The sequence below is a fragment of the Aspergillus aculeatinus genome, assembly GCF_003184765.1.
Source record: "Aspergillus aculeatinus CBS 121060 unplaced genomic scaffold BO66scaffold_68, whole genome shotgun sequence".
Classification (NCBI taxonomy): Eukaryota; Fungi; Ascomycota; class Eurotiomycetes; order Eurotiales; family Aspergillaceae; genus Aspergillus; species Aspergillus aculeatinus.
Window position 1 is genome coordinate 87472 of NW_020291537.1, and position 14452 is coordinate 101923.

At 53.1% G+C, this 14452-nt stretch overlaps 5 protein-coding genes across 5 annotated transcripts; 1 reads left to right on the forward strand and 4 right to left on the reverse strand.

Annotated features, from left to right (window-relative positions):
* Nucleotides 1–290: 290 nt before the first annotated feature.
* On the reverse strand, nucleotides 291–2179 carry BO66DRAFT_384181 (GTP cyclohydrolase II). The gene is made up of 2 exons (XM_025646086.1): nucleotides 824–2179; nucleotides 291–716 (listed from the first exon to the last, which is right to left on the reverse strand). The coding sequence occupies exons 1-2, from the start codon at nucleotides 1964–1966 to the stop codon at nucleotides 687–689; spliced, it is 1173 nt and encodes a 390-aa protein (XP_025498926.1). The 5' UTR covers nucleotides 1967–2179; the 3' UTR covers nucleotides 291–686.
* Nucleotides 2180–2553: 374 nt separating this feature from the next.
* On the reverse strand, nucleotides 2554–4728 carry BO66DRAFT_359703 (SAGA-associated factor 29 family protein; the record flags this gene model as incomplete). The annotated part of the gene is made up of 5 exons (XM_025644979.1): nucleotides 2554–3220; nucleotides 3279–3801; nucleotides 3999–4267; nucleotides 4340–4542; nucleotides 4633–4728. 5 exons carry the CDS (start codon nucleotides 4726–4728, stop codon nucleotides 2938–2940), a joined length of 1374 nt encoding a protein of 457 aa, XP_025498927.1. The 3' UTR covers nucleotides 2554–2937.
* A 155-nt stretch (nucleotides 4729–4883) lies between these two features.
* On the forward strand, nucleotides 4884–7100 carry pmi1 (mannose-6-phosphate isomerase pmi1). Its single transcript, XM_025648288.1, has 5 exons — nucleotides 4884–5251; nucleotides 5321–5341; nucleotides 5403–5494; nucleotides 5552–5789; nucleotides 5862–7100. The coding sequence occupies exons 1-5, from the start codon at nucleotides 5221–5223 to the stop codon at nucleotides 6854–6856; spliced, it is 1377 nt and encodes a 458-aa protein (XP_025498928.1). The 5' UTR covers nucleotides 4884–5220; the 3' UTR covers nucleotides 6857–7100.
* BO66DRAFT_395728 (putative Coatomer subunit epsilon) lies at nucleotides 6978–8727 on the reverse strand. Its single transcript, XM_025648289.1, has 5 exons — nucleotides 8633–8727; nucleotides 8095–8476; nucleotides 7813–7948; nucleotides 7428–7666; nucleotides 6978–7358 (listed from the first exon to the last, which is right to left on the reverse strand). The coding sequence occupies exons 1-5, from the start codon at nucleotides 8655–8657 to the stop codon at nucleotides 7250–7252; spliced, it is 891 nt and encodes a 296-aa protein (XP_025498929.1). The 5' UTR covers nucleotides 8658–8727; the 3' UTR covers nucleotides 6978–7249.
* An 831-nt stretch (nucleotides 8728–9558) lies between these two features.
* On the reverse strand, nucleotides 9559–13527 carry BO66DRAFT_217984 (putative 1-phosphatidylinositol-4,5-bisphosphate phosphodiesterase Plc1). The gene has a single exon (XM_025642648.1). The coding sequence runs from the start codon at nucleotides 13258–13260 to the stop codon at nucleotides 9808–9810; it is 3453 nt and encodes a 1150-aa protein (XP_025498930.1). The 5' UTR covers nucleotides 13261–13527; the 3' UTR covers nucleotides 9559–9807.
* Nucleotides 13528–14452: the final 925 nt, after the last annotated feature.

A 14452-nucleotide genomic window follows, 5' to 3' on the forward strand; every position in this document is an offset into this window, starting at 1 on the left:
AAGTCAATCATTAGCACCAATGCGCACCACGTTTTGCCTTCCTCTTGTCATTTGCCATTCGTCTCTTCAGCTTTTGGCCTTTTGACAAGATGGCGGTGCAGAATCAAGAACTATGGTTCCATGGGGACAAGGTTCGATAGCGTGGCGTCCGGCATGTTCTAGCTGCGCAAACAAAGCATCCCTCCCGGCCCAGGGTTGAGCAGTCAATGTGCACATCATCGACGGCATTCTGGCCATTGTTCGGCCATTGTTCCTCCCATTAGTACCTAGTAGTCTTCATCAGTCTCTGTCTCAAGGGAACCATTCTCATTGGTCTTCAATCTGACAGAAGGATTAACGCCCAGGCCAAACGGGTAGCAAACTTCGCAGATCCCTTTTTGTTTCTCCGAAGTTGTTGTAGCGATGATCCACCGAAACGTACAATGTGCACGAAACTAAGACAGGTAGTAATACACCCCGCGCACCCCCGGAGGAGACGTTGGAAACGTGGTACGCACAGATGAGGAAAGTAAGGACAAAGCAAGCAAGGTAAGATAGACGTCGCTGTCTCATAAACACCGTACATTACATAAGACCTCTCCTCGAGGTCCTCATGAGTATATAGAGCCCAGGGGTGAAAAAAAAGGTGTAAGCAGAATATGTGAAAGGTGAACATGCATGCGACAAGGAAAGGGAGCTTTTTTAGTCTACTGAATCATGTGTCCCATTTTTGAAATCTGCCATCCAATTGATCAGCTTCAAGATACTTTTCGACAGCTAAGATGCACAAATGAAAAGCCCCACAGTATGGATGAGGCGGAAAGGGGGGAGAAAAAGAACGTACCTTTGTCCTAAGATATCCCTCTACCTCTGTACTCGTAATGCCGGCCTTTCCGCCCGATCTCCATGCCAAGGGGATCATCGGCACGCGCTCCTTGACAACGACCTCGCGGTTGGGACCCTCAACTGCGCGCACCTTATCAGGATTGTTCGTGAGGAGTCGGATACCGTGGGGATTGGCATCTTCTCCCAGGCCAAGATCGACAAGGATGGCCGTGGCCAATCCGTAGCTTCGAGCATCGGCAGGGTGTCGCAACAACAGATTGGCTTCGACGGTATCTGATCCGAGATCCTGCAAGTTGTACGCTTTGAGCTTTTCTCCGAGACCAATCCCTCGTCCTTCTTGCCGGAGGTAGACGATCACACCACCAGAAGCGTTCGAAGCGACGGGCACTGACTGCTGCGACGCGAGTTCTGACAAAGTCTCCATGGGGAATGACATCAATCTCGCTGCTTCATCAAGCTGTTCACCGCAGTCGCAGCGTGCAGACCAGGCGGTCTCCCCAGTATAGCATTCCGAATGGATTCGCACGAGTGGCGCTTGACTCGGGGTACTCTCATCTGCATTTTGCGTCTCTTTCGCTCCCTCAGCGTTCCCTTCCTCATACCAACTGCTAACCCGACCAGGGTGAAGCTTGCCAACATAAGCACCACGAATCATGCGATCCATTTCGGTCTCTCCAGGTCGCACCTTGTCCAAGCTCCGGCTGCGGATTGTGTTGCCAAAGACAATTGCTAAATGTTCTTTGTTATCCAGGTCGTTGTGGTAGAGGTGGAGAAACATCTCCGCGCCCGTGGTCGTCGGGATGCGGGCACGGACAATGCACTCGACATCGGGGAGGCGCGAGAGGAGTTTCGGCGGCTTTGAACTGGTAGGTTGCTGTGCTTGTTGGAGCAATTGTGCCGGATTAAATGTTCCACCTGGGGTTGCTGGCGGGGTAAAGGACGGGGAAAGAAGAGAGGCTGGCACAGCGGGGGTCACATCTCCTCGGTCACTGTCGGTCACACTGACCGCATCGCCACGGAGCTCATCTATCCGACTATTGAAGGCAATATGATCCGACCCCAGCGAGAGCTGTTCAATGGTATTGGAAGAAGCGGGTTGCGCCGCAAACGTTGGTGAGGCGTGAGACGGTAAATTTGACATGGCGGGGAATGGCGAAGCGTAAAGGTGGTCGAGAGAAGGAAGGTTTGAGCTCTAAGGAAGAGAGAGAAGAGGGTGAACCAATTCTATCCTAGAACTGGACCAGATTGTACATATGATTCAGCACGGTGATTGCGACAAGAGGACCATAGCCAGGTAGGATGCTAGAAAAGGGGAGGTGACTGTACAATCATAGATGTCCATCGTGGACTGCTATCTCGGCGCTGCGTTGCTCTAGTCTCGGCCCCTCGGAATGGCGGCGGCTTCGGCGACGGGCGGGGAATCTCGATGACTCAGCTGTCATTAATCAGCATGACGCGATCTGTAGTCAGATTGTGGCAGAAGCAGGTAAACGCCGCGCCACACCATGCACCGCCTACATGATCACTCTTCTAGATAAATCTGAATCGCCGTGATTCTGAGGGCTGAATAAAAGCATGACTAGTCCTTATCTAGTTCATTGGGACGAACTGGGTTGCAGACACATCAGGCTTCCCATTGACCGTAGTGCATGTAATGCTGACAAGGCACCGGGGCTAAGCCTATTCGGTGTAAACCTGTCCAAGTAGTAGATTTTGGGGATTGCGCTTCGTTCATTTGTCTTTGGTCCACAATATCATTTGTCCGCTATAAAACCACCTATTCCAAGTAACAAATAGAAGGAAAAGAAGCAGGTTGAAAATTGGAAGATGAAAAGCAAGTCCAACTCCGTGCACAGTCACAAAACTCCATCAAATCATAACAAAACCGAGCTAAACAATGGGTATCAAGTAATCGATCAATCTGGCAGCCGATTTCACCCTTCCTCTGATTGCAGTATCGTAGAATGTTTCCCACGCCATAAACCCGAGGCGATTCCGGACTTATCCCCTTTCTTTCCCTACTTCCGTTCAGAACCATCCATCTGGCTTGGCATTATATCGAGGCTTGAGCGAGAGCAAAGGCCTGATAGGAGAGGCACAGAGACGGGTGCATTACTTTCCGGGAATGTCCAGAACGAAGCGGCGGTCAACCTCCATCTCCTTATCATCTTCCTCACCCTCGAACTTGAGGCGATAGACATCCTTCTTAGTACCCATAACCTCGGCACGATAGAAAGTGGTAGTGTCTGGATATCTTGCCAGAACTTGTTTCCCAAGAGAAAACGAGGGCAACGTAGACCCGATGCGAGGTATTGGAATCAGCGACGCTGCGGCGGTTCTGTATACCGCGCCCTGTTCACCGTTTTCGTTTGGTTCCGGGTCCTGTACATCATACCTTTCGAAGGCACATCGGTCAATCGTTCTGTGGGACTGGACTGAGGGTTGGTGCGTACCGTTTCTTGGGCCCATCCCCGGAGATCCCTTTGATAATGCATTGAATGCCCTCGCCTTCGACACCTTGCTTGTTCTTGTTGTGCTTGAAGACGACTTCCGCGCCAACCACTAGATGCCCGCTTCGTTCGGCTAGCGTGCCCTTCGCGCCCTCGGAGCCTTCTTCTACCTTGATTTGTACGATGGGGTCCCGGCCCTCGCGGGCCTGCGAGCTGGAAGCACTGGTACTACGCTGAATGCCACCCTTCACGCGGCTGACTTTGTCCGACAAGGAGTTATTGGACGGACCCGGCGAGTCGGTAGCCGAGCCGTCCATCTCATTTCGCTTCTTCCGTGACTTGGAGAGAGATGCAGCCCGGTTCTGCGGCGCCTCGGCTTCTGATGCCTGCCGAAGCGCTGTCAAAAGACCGAGGTTCTTGATCACATCACTGGGCTCGTCTTGGAGGATAGCTCGTTCCTCCTCGCACAACTTCGCCATCTGCCTGTAAAGGCTGTCCAGTTGGTTATGCTCGCTCAAAGTTGGCTCTGTTGAGATCCGTTAGCGCCTGCAAGACTAACGGCCTCCGCCTCCGAGAAAAGGGCAAACAGAGGTCTAGATGCAACCATGGCTTGCACAAAAAGCGAAGCAATAGCACAACCCAATTTCTAGGCGTATAGCCTGAATTGTAGGAGGAAAAAGCACAAGGCGAATGCCCATGGAGAAGGAAATGAATCTGACTTACTGCCGCCCTCTCGGCCGATCTTCTCATTCAGCGTAGCTATTTGCTCTGCCAGGACCTTTTGCTTGTCGTTCTTCTCTTTGGCCTTGCGCAGATCCTGTAGAATCTTGTTCCACATATCGGTTTCCTCATTGGCTGCGAGGCCATTGTCCCTGGGGACTGGAGGACCTCGGGGCCGATTTCGGGACATAATGCGGAGAGAGGGACTCAGGTCCGCAGCTGTATCTTCGGTCTGCTGCTGACCTTTACTGCTTTGAAGTGGGGAGCTCCTACTCGGGGTGGTGGTTTTTAGGGCTGGGCTTGCTAGTTCCTGCGCAATAAGAGTGGTCGTGGTCGTTGTAGACTTGAGCTTGTCAATGTCGAGGGCCTCCCAAGGGAAAGCGGAGACCAGGTCCTTGCGAGCCGAACTGCGTGTTCCACGCGCTGCGCCCTGTCTCTGCTCGTGGGGTCGACCTTCAAAAAGACCGGTCCTGGGAGAGGAAGAGTTCAAGGAAGCAGCAGGCGGCCCTGGAGTTGAACACCTCTGACTGCCGACAGCAGTCTGAGGCTGAGGAGATGGTAGGTGGTGGAGCTGAGAGGCTGAAGCCGAAGCTGCTGGCGGCGATGCTTGTGATGCTTCCACGGCCTCCTCGCGGACATTCTCTCCGACGGCGGCGTCATGATCTTGGCGCGTCCTCGTCGTCGTCGGCAAACGCTTGGTACTCCATGGCATGCCCTGATTGGCAGAGACCATCACGGTCTGGCTCACGTAAGGTAACCAACCTGAACTCAGTCAAGTAAACAAAACCGGTCCGATGCTGGCTTACGTAAGGACGCTAAGCCTGGAAGTTGTACCGGGACGCATGTGGAATCACCGAATTGGGGAACCAGCAACACAATCGGACGAATCTGGAGGGGCAGATTTCAATGGGTGCAGTGGATGGAGCGATGATGGAAGGATGGAGGTGAGGCCGAGAACAGTGGTGTCAATGTGAGGTGGGATGGGTAACATCTCATCTTTGAGAGACTTCTGCCTTTCTTTCCTTCTTTCTTCCTCCTTTTCCCCTCACCTTCCTTCACTCTAGCTTCCCTAGGAAGAATAACACATTAGTGAATATCTTATCCACCCCTCCTCCCGCTCTTTGCTGCCTTGTCCCTTCTTGAGTTCCCCTCCCCCACTATCAAAGAGCCTGGGTTCTGTTATCTTGAACCAACACCCATTCTGATCCCCTCCACCTCCGCCAAAATGCAGGTCCCATTGCTCCGGCTTCAATGTGGTACGTCCTACTTCTTCTATCTTTCTCCAACTTATAGTCCTGGACTGACAGTCTACTTGATCGCTGCAGGTGTTAATAGTTATGACTGGGGTAGGAGCTCCCCGCACCCCGAGTTTTTACCCGTCTGCCTTTCGCTGAACGCTCATCCCAGGCAAAATTGGCCACGATTCTGCGGCTGCCAAGTATGCAGCTACCTCGTCTGACTCGGACTTCTCGATAGAGGCAGAGAAGCCTTATGCAGAGGTTGGTACGCCTGAGGTTGAGCCTCCGCAAGCGGTCGACTGACCCGATGACGTATAGCTATGGATGGGCACGCACCCTTCCCTTCCCTCCAAAGATTTCGAGACCAAGCGGACCTTGCTCGATATGGTCCAGGATAACCAGGCTCTGATGTCTGCCGAGGTCAGCGAGCGATATGGCGGGAAGTTGCCGTTCCTGTTCAAGGTGCTTTCTGTCCAGAAAGCTCTTAGCATCCAGGCGCACCCCAACAAAAAGCTTGCAGAAAAGCTCCACGCGAAAGACCCTCGCAACTATCCTGGTAACTAGCTCATGATCCTTGTCGGACCCATAGTGATAGTGCTGCAGCTGACTTCAAATTGTCGTTTCGCAGATGACAACCACAAGCCTGAAATGGCCATCGCGATCACTCCCTTCGAAGGCCTGTGCAGCTTCCGTCCCCTCGATCAGATCACACACTTTCTGAAGGCCGTTAAACCCCTCCGTAATCTGGTTGGAGAGCAGGCTGCCAGTGAATTCGAGCGCACCGTTCGGGGTTCCGAGAGTTCGGAAGACCCCGAGGTAACCTCCAAGAACAAGGACGCTCTGCGCACGCTCTTTACCACACTGATGAAGTCGTCTCCCGAGGACATCGCAGCAGCCACTAAAGAGCTTGTCGAGGCCACTCAACAACCAGACACGTTTGCTACCTCGTCCACCTCTCCCGAGACGAATCCTAGCAACCCGGCCGAATTGGCTGCCATCATCACTCGCCTCAATGGCCAGTTCCCCGATGATATCGGTCTCTTTGTTTTCTTCTTCCTCAACTTCGTGAAACTCGCTCCCGGTGAGGCTATGTTCCTGAAGGCCGATGACATCCACGCCTACGTTTCGGGCGACATCATCGAATGCATGGCGTCATCCGACAACGTCGTGCGGGCCGGGTTTACCCCCAAATTCAAGGACGTGGACACGCTCACGGAGATGTTGACGTACTCATATGCGCCCATCGAGGAGCAGAAGCTGCAGCCGACCGACTACCCGTACGTCGTGCTCAACGCGCCGGCGTACTCGAGCGGCTCATCCTGTCTGCTCTACGACCCGCCCATTGAGGAATTCAGCGTCGTCAAGACGGAACTCCGGAGACCCGGCGCCAAGGCGACTTTCGACGGCCTGGTCGGCCCTAGCATTCTGATCTGCACGGGCGGAGCGGGAAAGATCACCGTTGGCCACAAGTCAGAGGAAGTCAAGGAGGGCTATGTGTTCTTCGTAGGCGCCAATGCCGAGTGCATTGTCGAGAGCACCGACAGCGGAGAGGAGAATCCGTTCGTCACATATAAGGCGTTCTGCGATCTGACTGGCAAGGAAGACATGGCGAATGGCAATTAGGCTGTAAGTAAGGTCAGTTTGCGTCCTTTGCGTCATGTGCATCAGTCCTACATAAATACTTAATTTCGGGTCTATTTTCAATCTGAATTATCTTCGGATGTATATAAGTCTGGTCCAACCTGTCACTTTGTTTGCTGTGCATCATAAGAGAAAGAGGACATTTCTGCCGTGCCGGGGTACGACCAGCCTTTATGAAACTGTCTGGAATCCCCCACACTCGAAAAGGAGGAAGTGTGAAGACATCGCTTAATAAATACTGGTAATACGAAAGCTATGCCATCGTATCGATTCATCATGAAAAGAGCAACTTTGCGCTAGAGGGTGATACTAAATGTAAACTTAAAGAAAGAGGGAAACAAATGCAAAGTCAAAACACAGCAGCGCCTAGCCAACTTAGGCCAACACCCTAGGGGCGTACTTAGCCGCCGCAGAGTCAAAGAGATCACTCTTCTCCTGGATATCGCTCAACAGAGGATGCGACGGGTGAGTCTGCTGGAGACGTCTGCAACACACACCCAAACACACATCAGAATTAGCATCCGCCCAACACCAGAGTTCACGGGAAACATACCCTTCCAACTCCTCCGCCGATTTGCCGGCGAGGACATTCAACACGATCGCATTGGCGATCACCTCCGCCTCGTCGGGGTATTTCTCCAGCGCCGTGGACAGCGCCGCCTCCGCCTCGGGCAGTCTCCCCAGGTGCAGCTCGGCGACGGCCTGGCCGACGATCGACAGCGGGGCGGCGGTGCCGGGCGCGGAGGCCAGTTCCTCGTAGACGTAGAAGGCGGCTTGGTATTTCTCGCCGCCCTGCACATGTCCTTTTGGTCAGTGACTGTAGCGATCGATCGCGCAAGCAGGTTTCCCCCATGAGCGGTCGGTTGGGAGAACGCTCGCTCTGAGGACGGGTCGGACAGGGCAAGGGGGAAGGGGGGGGGCAAAGGCAAAGGACATACGACTCTCAACCCCACCCACGATTCCGCCAGGTTGACCAGCAGCGAATCCTGCGCCCAGCGCTTGGCGGCCTGCACTTCTTTCAGGGCGAGATCGGATCGGTTCTGGTGGAGGTGGATCTGCACGATTAAGGCGACGCTGTAGGCGCTCGAATCAGCTCCCATTTTTCCTGCGAATGCATCTCCCTTCTTGTGGAATTCAATGCAAAAGCACACAACAATCCACTCCATTGCCCCCTTTTTTTTCACCCGCTGATCCAAACAAAGTATGGGGATGCGACTTACGCCTCCAAACTCCCCTGATGCTTAGCCAACAGCGCCAGCGCCTCCTCGCTGTGACCCTGGGCCTGCAGCACCGTGCCGGCCAGGACCTGCACGGTGCCGTTGTCGGGAAAGTTCTCGGCGAGGTCCTGGGCGAGGGTGTGCGCCGATTCGAGGTCGCCGGCCGACTGCTGCGCCAGGGCCTTCACCGCGGCCAGGTCCGGGTTGCTGTCGTCCTCGCCGGCGAGCTCGGCCAGCACGGCGGCGGACTGGCCCAGCGCGATCTGGGCGCGGAGCTGGAGGATGCGGGCGGGGAGCTGGTTCTCCGGGGAGAGGGCCGCGGGGTCGAAGTCGATCACGGCGGGGTATTGGCCTTGGTGGAAGGCATTGTGGATGTTGATCAATTCTGCGATGGAGGAGTAGAGGGGGTTGGTTAGTTATTGTAACCTAGGCTGGTACAATTCGAGAGAATGGGTTGCGGTCGCGGTTGCCGGGAGTGGATGAAGAGCTTGAGGGAGGAGGTAAAGGGGGCATTGGATGTCATTAGGGTCAAGAAACATACCGCCTTCTGCTGAGAATGGATCCATTGTAGCGAGAAGTTCAGGAAGTATTCGAATGTCGAATCGAGGGCCAGGTCAGTTCGGAGATAGTAGCAATCTAGTAAAGGGCTTGGATGCGGAGGGCGGTCGGGAAAGTCGTCACGTTGCCTTTACGGGAGTCCGGCGGACGGCAGGTGGACCGAGGACTGGGCAAGTCATCCGAGCCAGGCGCCGGAGTTCGGCCACCGTGTGAATGTTTGAAGTACTCAAATGTTCTACAAAAAATGGCTATCACTCATACATCCAAAGATCATGATTGTTCTTCAATTTGTCATCGAATTGAGCTTGCAAAAATAGCGACCCAGCCGCATGATTCGTGTTAAAACAGGAGATTGAAGACAAGTAAATCAAGTCATGATTCTCTCCCATACCGAGGACGAGGACTTTATCAATTCCCCCCCGGAAAACAAGTGACAGACGGGAAATATTGAGATAATGAAGATGCAATGTCGCCACAAGAAGACCTCGGCCTCATTGACAATGCTCAACTTCCTGCGTGTAACTCCTCGACCGTCGATGCCCACGCAACCCAAAATGCAAACGACGATGATTGTCATGATTGATACGCCACCTGGAGTTGAGGTCGTAGGCCTAAGGACCGAACCGTAGTGTAACGAATGCAAAACCCAGGAAGAAGCCATGCAAAATAAACAGATAGGATATGGATAAATTTGGCACCGGAATGCGGTCAGCAAAAAAGAAGAAAGAATAAGAAAGACTCAAAGCAAAGGGTATCGCCACATAAATCAGGGTACTCCGGCAGAATAGTATAGAAACAAATCAAAACACAAGACACAGAAACACCGTTCGGCCATCCGGACGCTTAACAGTGGCCATGCATCTTTCACTGCCTCATAGAACAAAACAACCAGTTGCGAGATGATGCTTTCCATCCAGCCCACCTGTGGCTTCCTCGGCAGCTGAAATGCACCCAAGGCTCCAAAAACACAAATGCAAACTAAATAATAACACAGATCAAATGCAGTCAGGCTGGGATAACGCCATTCCTATACTTGCACCTGGAACGAGATGGACAAGATCATGATGACAAGGTAAGCGGGCTAAGAGAAAACGGCAGGAGTCAAGGCGTGGGTCAGTTGAGCATGACGATGCACAGGGACATCTGATGTCAAGCGATTCACGGAGGTAAAGACGAAGTGGAAGCGGCCGAAACCGTCGGGGTCAGCGCGGGGGATGTGGGAGAAGTATTATCGTCGGGAGTCATTGGAGCTTCACTGCCCTTGTCGGAGCCAGTGTCCCGGTCCCTTTCGGTGGATGAGGCTCGTTTGAAGACAGACTGGCCGATTTGACGGAAAATTCCCATTCGCTCAGCGCGGAGCTCTTCCGCATCAAGACGCTGAACTGAGACAGGGTCTTCCTTGGTGATCTTGCAGAACAGCGTGGAAAGCAGGTACTGATCACCACCGGTGTCACAGAGGGGCAGGTAGCGGTATCCTTGCGAAAGGCTGCTGAGTTTAGCTGTGAATGTGGCCAGCTGCACACTGTTATTGTTTCCTGCACTGCGACCATCCAACGAGCTCCAGACCGTCCAACGTACAAAGACCAGGTCGGGGTATTTGGTTTCTAGCGAGAGCTTGAACCGATCATTGAAGATGGGACTGTAGCCATTGCTCTGTTCAATTTTGGTACGCCGACGGTGAGGATACCCGATCCCTGACATACCATTGCGAGCCGAGGCATCCATGCCTCCCTCGCCAAGTACAAAACTTTGACCACGATCATCCGCACTGAACATCTCGATTTCGACATAAGGATTGATGTAATCCTCTGGTCCAAGGCTGCGGGGGCGGGGCAGTTGCTGCGCAGAGATAACATCGACCGAGAATCTGACGAGTTTCCTCTCCTTGCCCTTCGCTGCCTCTTCACCAAGACGCACAGTTCGGAGGGACTCGGGCTTGAGAACATAGCCTGTACGATCCGTTCCGGCTGCAAACATCGCATGGTTCATTTGCATGCCGACGTCGTAAGTCTGCCAATTCAGGGCCGCCATCTGCACACCGCGCCGCCAGAACTTGAGTGGATCAAAGTTGGACGATCGTAAGCGGAACCCCGAGGGATAGACTCTGGTGAGATACTTCCTATTATGCCTCTCAAACAGAGCCTTATTGTCCATGTCGCGGCAGATGCTCTCGAAAGAGCGCTCGGCAAAGGAATACACGTGGTTGTATTGCTGACTTTCCGGAGAGAAAAAGCTATGCCACTTATAGCCGCGGGTGTAGACTCCTAGGTCCGACAAAGGCTTTGTTATCTTGCTCTTCTGGCTTCGTCTTCGCTCCTTTTGGCTGGTCGAGAACATGTTGGTGTCACTGTCCTCTGTAGCACTGCTGATGCTGGTGGTCGTAAAAGAGCGTCGATCGTGTGTCAGAAATGTATCGGCGCTGTCCGGGCCAACGGTGGTCGAGCTGGTTAGCGGAGGGAGATTGAAGGTCATCTGATGCTCGGGCACCATCGGTCGAATGAACGGAGAGCTTGAACTGCGTTTACGACCGGAGCTCATAATTGAGGTTGACGTTTCTTGACGCATGTCCGCTTGAGGCTCGTCGCATACCTTGACTTTGACCAGGATGCGACCTTTGAGATCTTCAGGCGAGGGCAAAACGAATGTGTTATTGAGGAGCGGCTCTAGGACAAGTTGATCTTTGAAGGTCTCCCTCATGATTCTCACCATGACCAACTGTTGCTCGGGACAACAATGCACCTCAAGAGAGAGAATAAGGGGATAGTCACTGCTGATGAACGCGTACCGATTGATGACGGTGATACAATCCGCAAATAGCACGCTGGTGGTCATGGTTCTTCCGTGAGAGACAATGGGCCGACCATCCGCGCCATCCCAGCAGTCTATTTCTACACAACGACAGCCTTGCGACAATGCGCTGATGTAAGCTTCAGTGCTGGATGCCCCAGCCACCTGACGTCCCAGGAGGTAAGTGTTGTGTGAGCTTGAAATGAAGTATTCATTCAATGGTCGATCGAATCGAGATTGGGGAGCTCGGGAGGCATAAATCCCATTTGCCGAGGAGGCCAAGAAAGAAGAGAAAGCATCAACACTCATTCGGGAGACCTGGTTGTCACCGTGTTCCGGAATGCTCGGCGTGCGCGGCTTTGACTTGCGGACAAACTTGTCAAAGATAGATGTCCAATGGGCTTGATCCGAGTCAACGTCCTCATTCTGAACATCACGAAGGAACGATAGGAATTCGTCGAGGGTGAGGCCGTCAGAGTTGAAAGCATTGTCCTTGAAGATCATTTTCACGTCTTTCCGCTCCTTCAATCTAGCAACGAAGTCACTAAACTCGGAAAAGTACAACTTGCCCTTGTTGTTGATGTCAGCCTTGGAAAATTGGGCGCGCAGCATGTTCTTCGAGCAATTGATGTGCAGGCTGCGGCAGACACCCTCCACGGCTTCGAAATCAAGGCTCTCCTGATCGCCTGGCTTGAGACCCTGAGGGTATAATAATTGCATCTCACGCTGCCAGTGAGCCTTCAAGACCGCCTCGCTCTGTCCGGATCCTGCCAGACCAGCCATGAGACCTATTCTGTAACGGGAAATATGTTCGAGGGTTGAAGTCCAGAGCTCAAGAATGTGGTCATTCGGAGCGATGAGGTGCATTGTTTTGACCGTACGGCCTTTAAAGCGTTCCGCATCAGCAATAACAATTGTGAACCATCGACTTTCGAGTTCTTCTGGGACCTGGTGCTCCTCGCGGTAATTCCGCGCATCGGCCCCGACACGGATCTCCTTCACATCGTCGATATAGAACCGTTTTGCTGGATTGGAAGGATCCCAGTAGACTTTGCCAGCATCGAGATCCAGGAAGAAACGCACTTGTTTGCGGCGCTTTTTCGTGACTTTGGTCAATATCGTGCCACGTTGGATTGCCCCGTCAACCTTGGGCGCAACCACACCACTATTGCGGGAAGCCGTCAATGAGCTATCATTTGGTAGGCTGGATGCTTCTGGACCACAAGCACCGTTGATTTCCAAGGCATCATTGCTGTCTTCCTCGTTGCTAGATTCCAGGGCGTTCTCCCAGCTGTTCTGAGCAGTCTTGCTATCGCTTCGTCTGCGCATGATAACCGGTCCGGAGCTTCGATCTCGCTTGTCATTGTGGGTGGTGGAAGTACGTCTTCTCGTGAGCTTGCTCGCTGCTCCACGTGAGATTCTACGCATCAAACCGGGACCTTTGTTCGTGTTCTGAGTGATGATATCTGCCGAGCCAGAGGTGATGGCGTAGCCAGGAACAGCCATCTCGGACTCTCCAAGCTCGAAAGTGCCAGGCGGTATAAGAGGGGCAGTGGATAGTCGCCCTCGAAGAGAGTCAGAGGGGATATGTAAGGGTGTGCCTGATGGGCTTGAAGCATTTGAGTAGTTGTAGGTTGAGTGAGTAGAGTTTGGGGTGGCTGAGTAAGAGGAGTAGAAGCTTGCCGATGAGGGATTGGAGGCAGGCGGGATTGAGGTAATGACATTATGTAGTTTGGGGGGTTGAGAGAGTGAGTCAGTGAGTTTTAAACTTGCTTGAGTGTCGCCATTGAGGGTGGAAGGCGATGAAGTAGCAGCGTAAACCATTGCGGAAACCCTAGCAGACGTAGTACCCAGCTGCAAAATGTGAGATTGTAGACCTGCTGTGAACCGTGCCAATGCCTGAGTCACCTGGACCCTAGGAGGACGAATGAACAACGACACACACAACGATTAGGCGGCTGTGGTGACCCTGGAATGATAGCCTGTCACTGTAATGCAATACGAGCCGGAATGGGGATCGTGTCTGGCTGAGTGATGCAAAAGCCACTTCCTTAGCGGGATTGCGGTTTTGATATCTGCATCTTGGCCTGCCTCTGATGCAATGCGGAGAGCCCTGCCAGAGAGCGCTCGCGATAGTTTAGGGTACGGGTTCCTGATAACAACTGAAACAGACACCGACTCTGTGTAACAATCGGCTCGGCGGGGGGTGGGTAGGCCTAGAGTCTCTGCGTTCCAATTCAATTGACCCAGTACGTCTGATGACTTGACACCGGCTAATAATCTTTCTCCTGCGCTGTATTTTTTTTTCTTTTCCTTTTTGAAACCAGGGAATATCCTGTTCCCTGGGTGCCTTCTCGTTTTATTTCGCCCTGTTTATGATCTCCGCTTTCTGTCTGTGTCTGAATCCTGATTCAAGCCCCTCTTCGAATTTGCCGATCTCCTGATGCGCGGGGAAAGCTGTACTCTGCAGCAGGAATGGGAGGACGTGCGGAGCTGGACCAATTGGGCGGGATCGGGGATGGCGAGCAAGGCTGTTTCCTGTTGGTAACAGGGAGAGGGCCGATGACCGCTTAGAAGGGAAACGAGTATTATGCAAGTCAAAGCCGTATGCGCTGCGCATGTGCTTAGCTGTCAGCAGAGCCCCTCCACAAGTAGCTTGTACAGGCGCCGGTAATGGAAGGGATTGAGCTTTGCGTCGGCTGGGCGTTACTGGTGAGCAACTAAGGGCAGACGGCGAGAGGGTAAGGGTATCGGCGACGAGGATCGGAACTGCAAATGCAGGATTGCCTGCCAGCGCAGTGATGCAGGTGGTCGAAAGGGGAAGGGCGATAAATGTGAGCAATCGGAGATTGGACCGACAAGGGAAGTCGTGAAGGCTGCGGTTGTCTAGTGCGGACCGATGTGTAGCTTTTTTCCAATTTCCTGCACGGTTACGTGGAGTGTAGCAGAGGACCTGCAGCGAAAGAGCGCCAGGATGGTGAGTAAGAGTTGATGATCATGCGACGGAGGAAACCGT

What these genes read in the sequence shown, in the direction of transcription:
- BO66DRAFT_395728 (XM_025648289.1), bottom strand. Translation starts at nt 8,657, where the DNA reads ATGGATCCATTCTCAGCAGAAGGCG. An exon ending in TCCATTCTCAGCAGAAGGCG is followed by an intron (nt 8,477 to 8,632) that starts GTATGTTTCTTG and finishes CCTCCATCGCAG; the next exon opens with AATTGATCAACATCCACAAT. An exon ending in CGTGGGTGGGGTTGAGAGTC is followed by an intron (nt 7,667 to 7,812) that starts GTATGTCCTTTG and finishes GGACATGTGCAG; the next exon opens with GGCGGCGAGAAATACCAAGC.
- BO66DRAFT_217984 (XM_025642648.1), bottom strand. Translation starts at nt 13,260, where the DNA reads ATGGTTTACGCTGCTACTTCATCGCCTTCCACCCTCAATGGCGACACT.
- pmi1 (XM_025648288.1), top strand. Translation starts at nt 5,221, where the DNA reads ATGCAGGTCCCATTGCTCCGGCTTCAATGTG. An exon ending in ATTGCTCCGGCTTCAATGTG is followed by an intron (nt 5,252 to 5,320) that starts GTACGTCCTACT and finishes TGATCGCTGCAG; the next exon opens with GTGTTAATAGTTATGACTGG. An exon ending in TGTTAATAGTTATGACTGGG is followed by an intron (nt 5,342 to 5,402) that starts GTAGGAGCTCCC and finishes CGCTCATCCCAG; the next exon opens with GCAAAATTGGCCACGATTCT.
- BO66DRAFT_384181 (XM_025646086.1), bottom strand. Translation starts at nt 1,966, where the DNA reads ATGTCAAATTTACCGTCTCACGCCTCACCAACGTTTGCGGCGCAACCC. An exon ending in AGGGATATCTTAGGACAAAG is followed by an intron (nt 717 to 823) that starts GTACGTTCTTTT and finishes ATTGGATGGCAG; the next exon opens with ATTTCAAAAATGGGACACAT.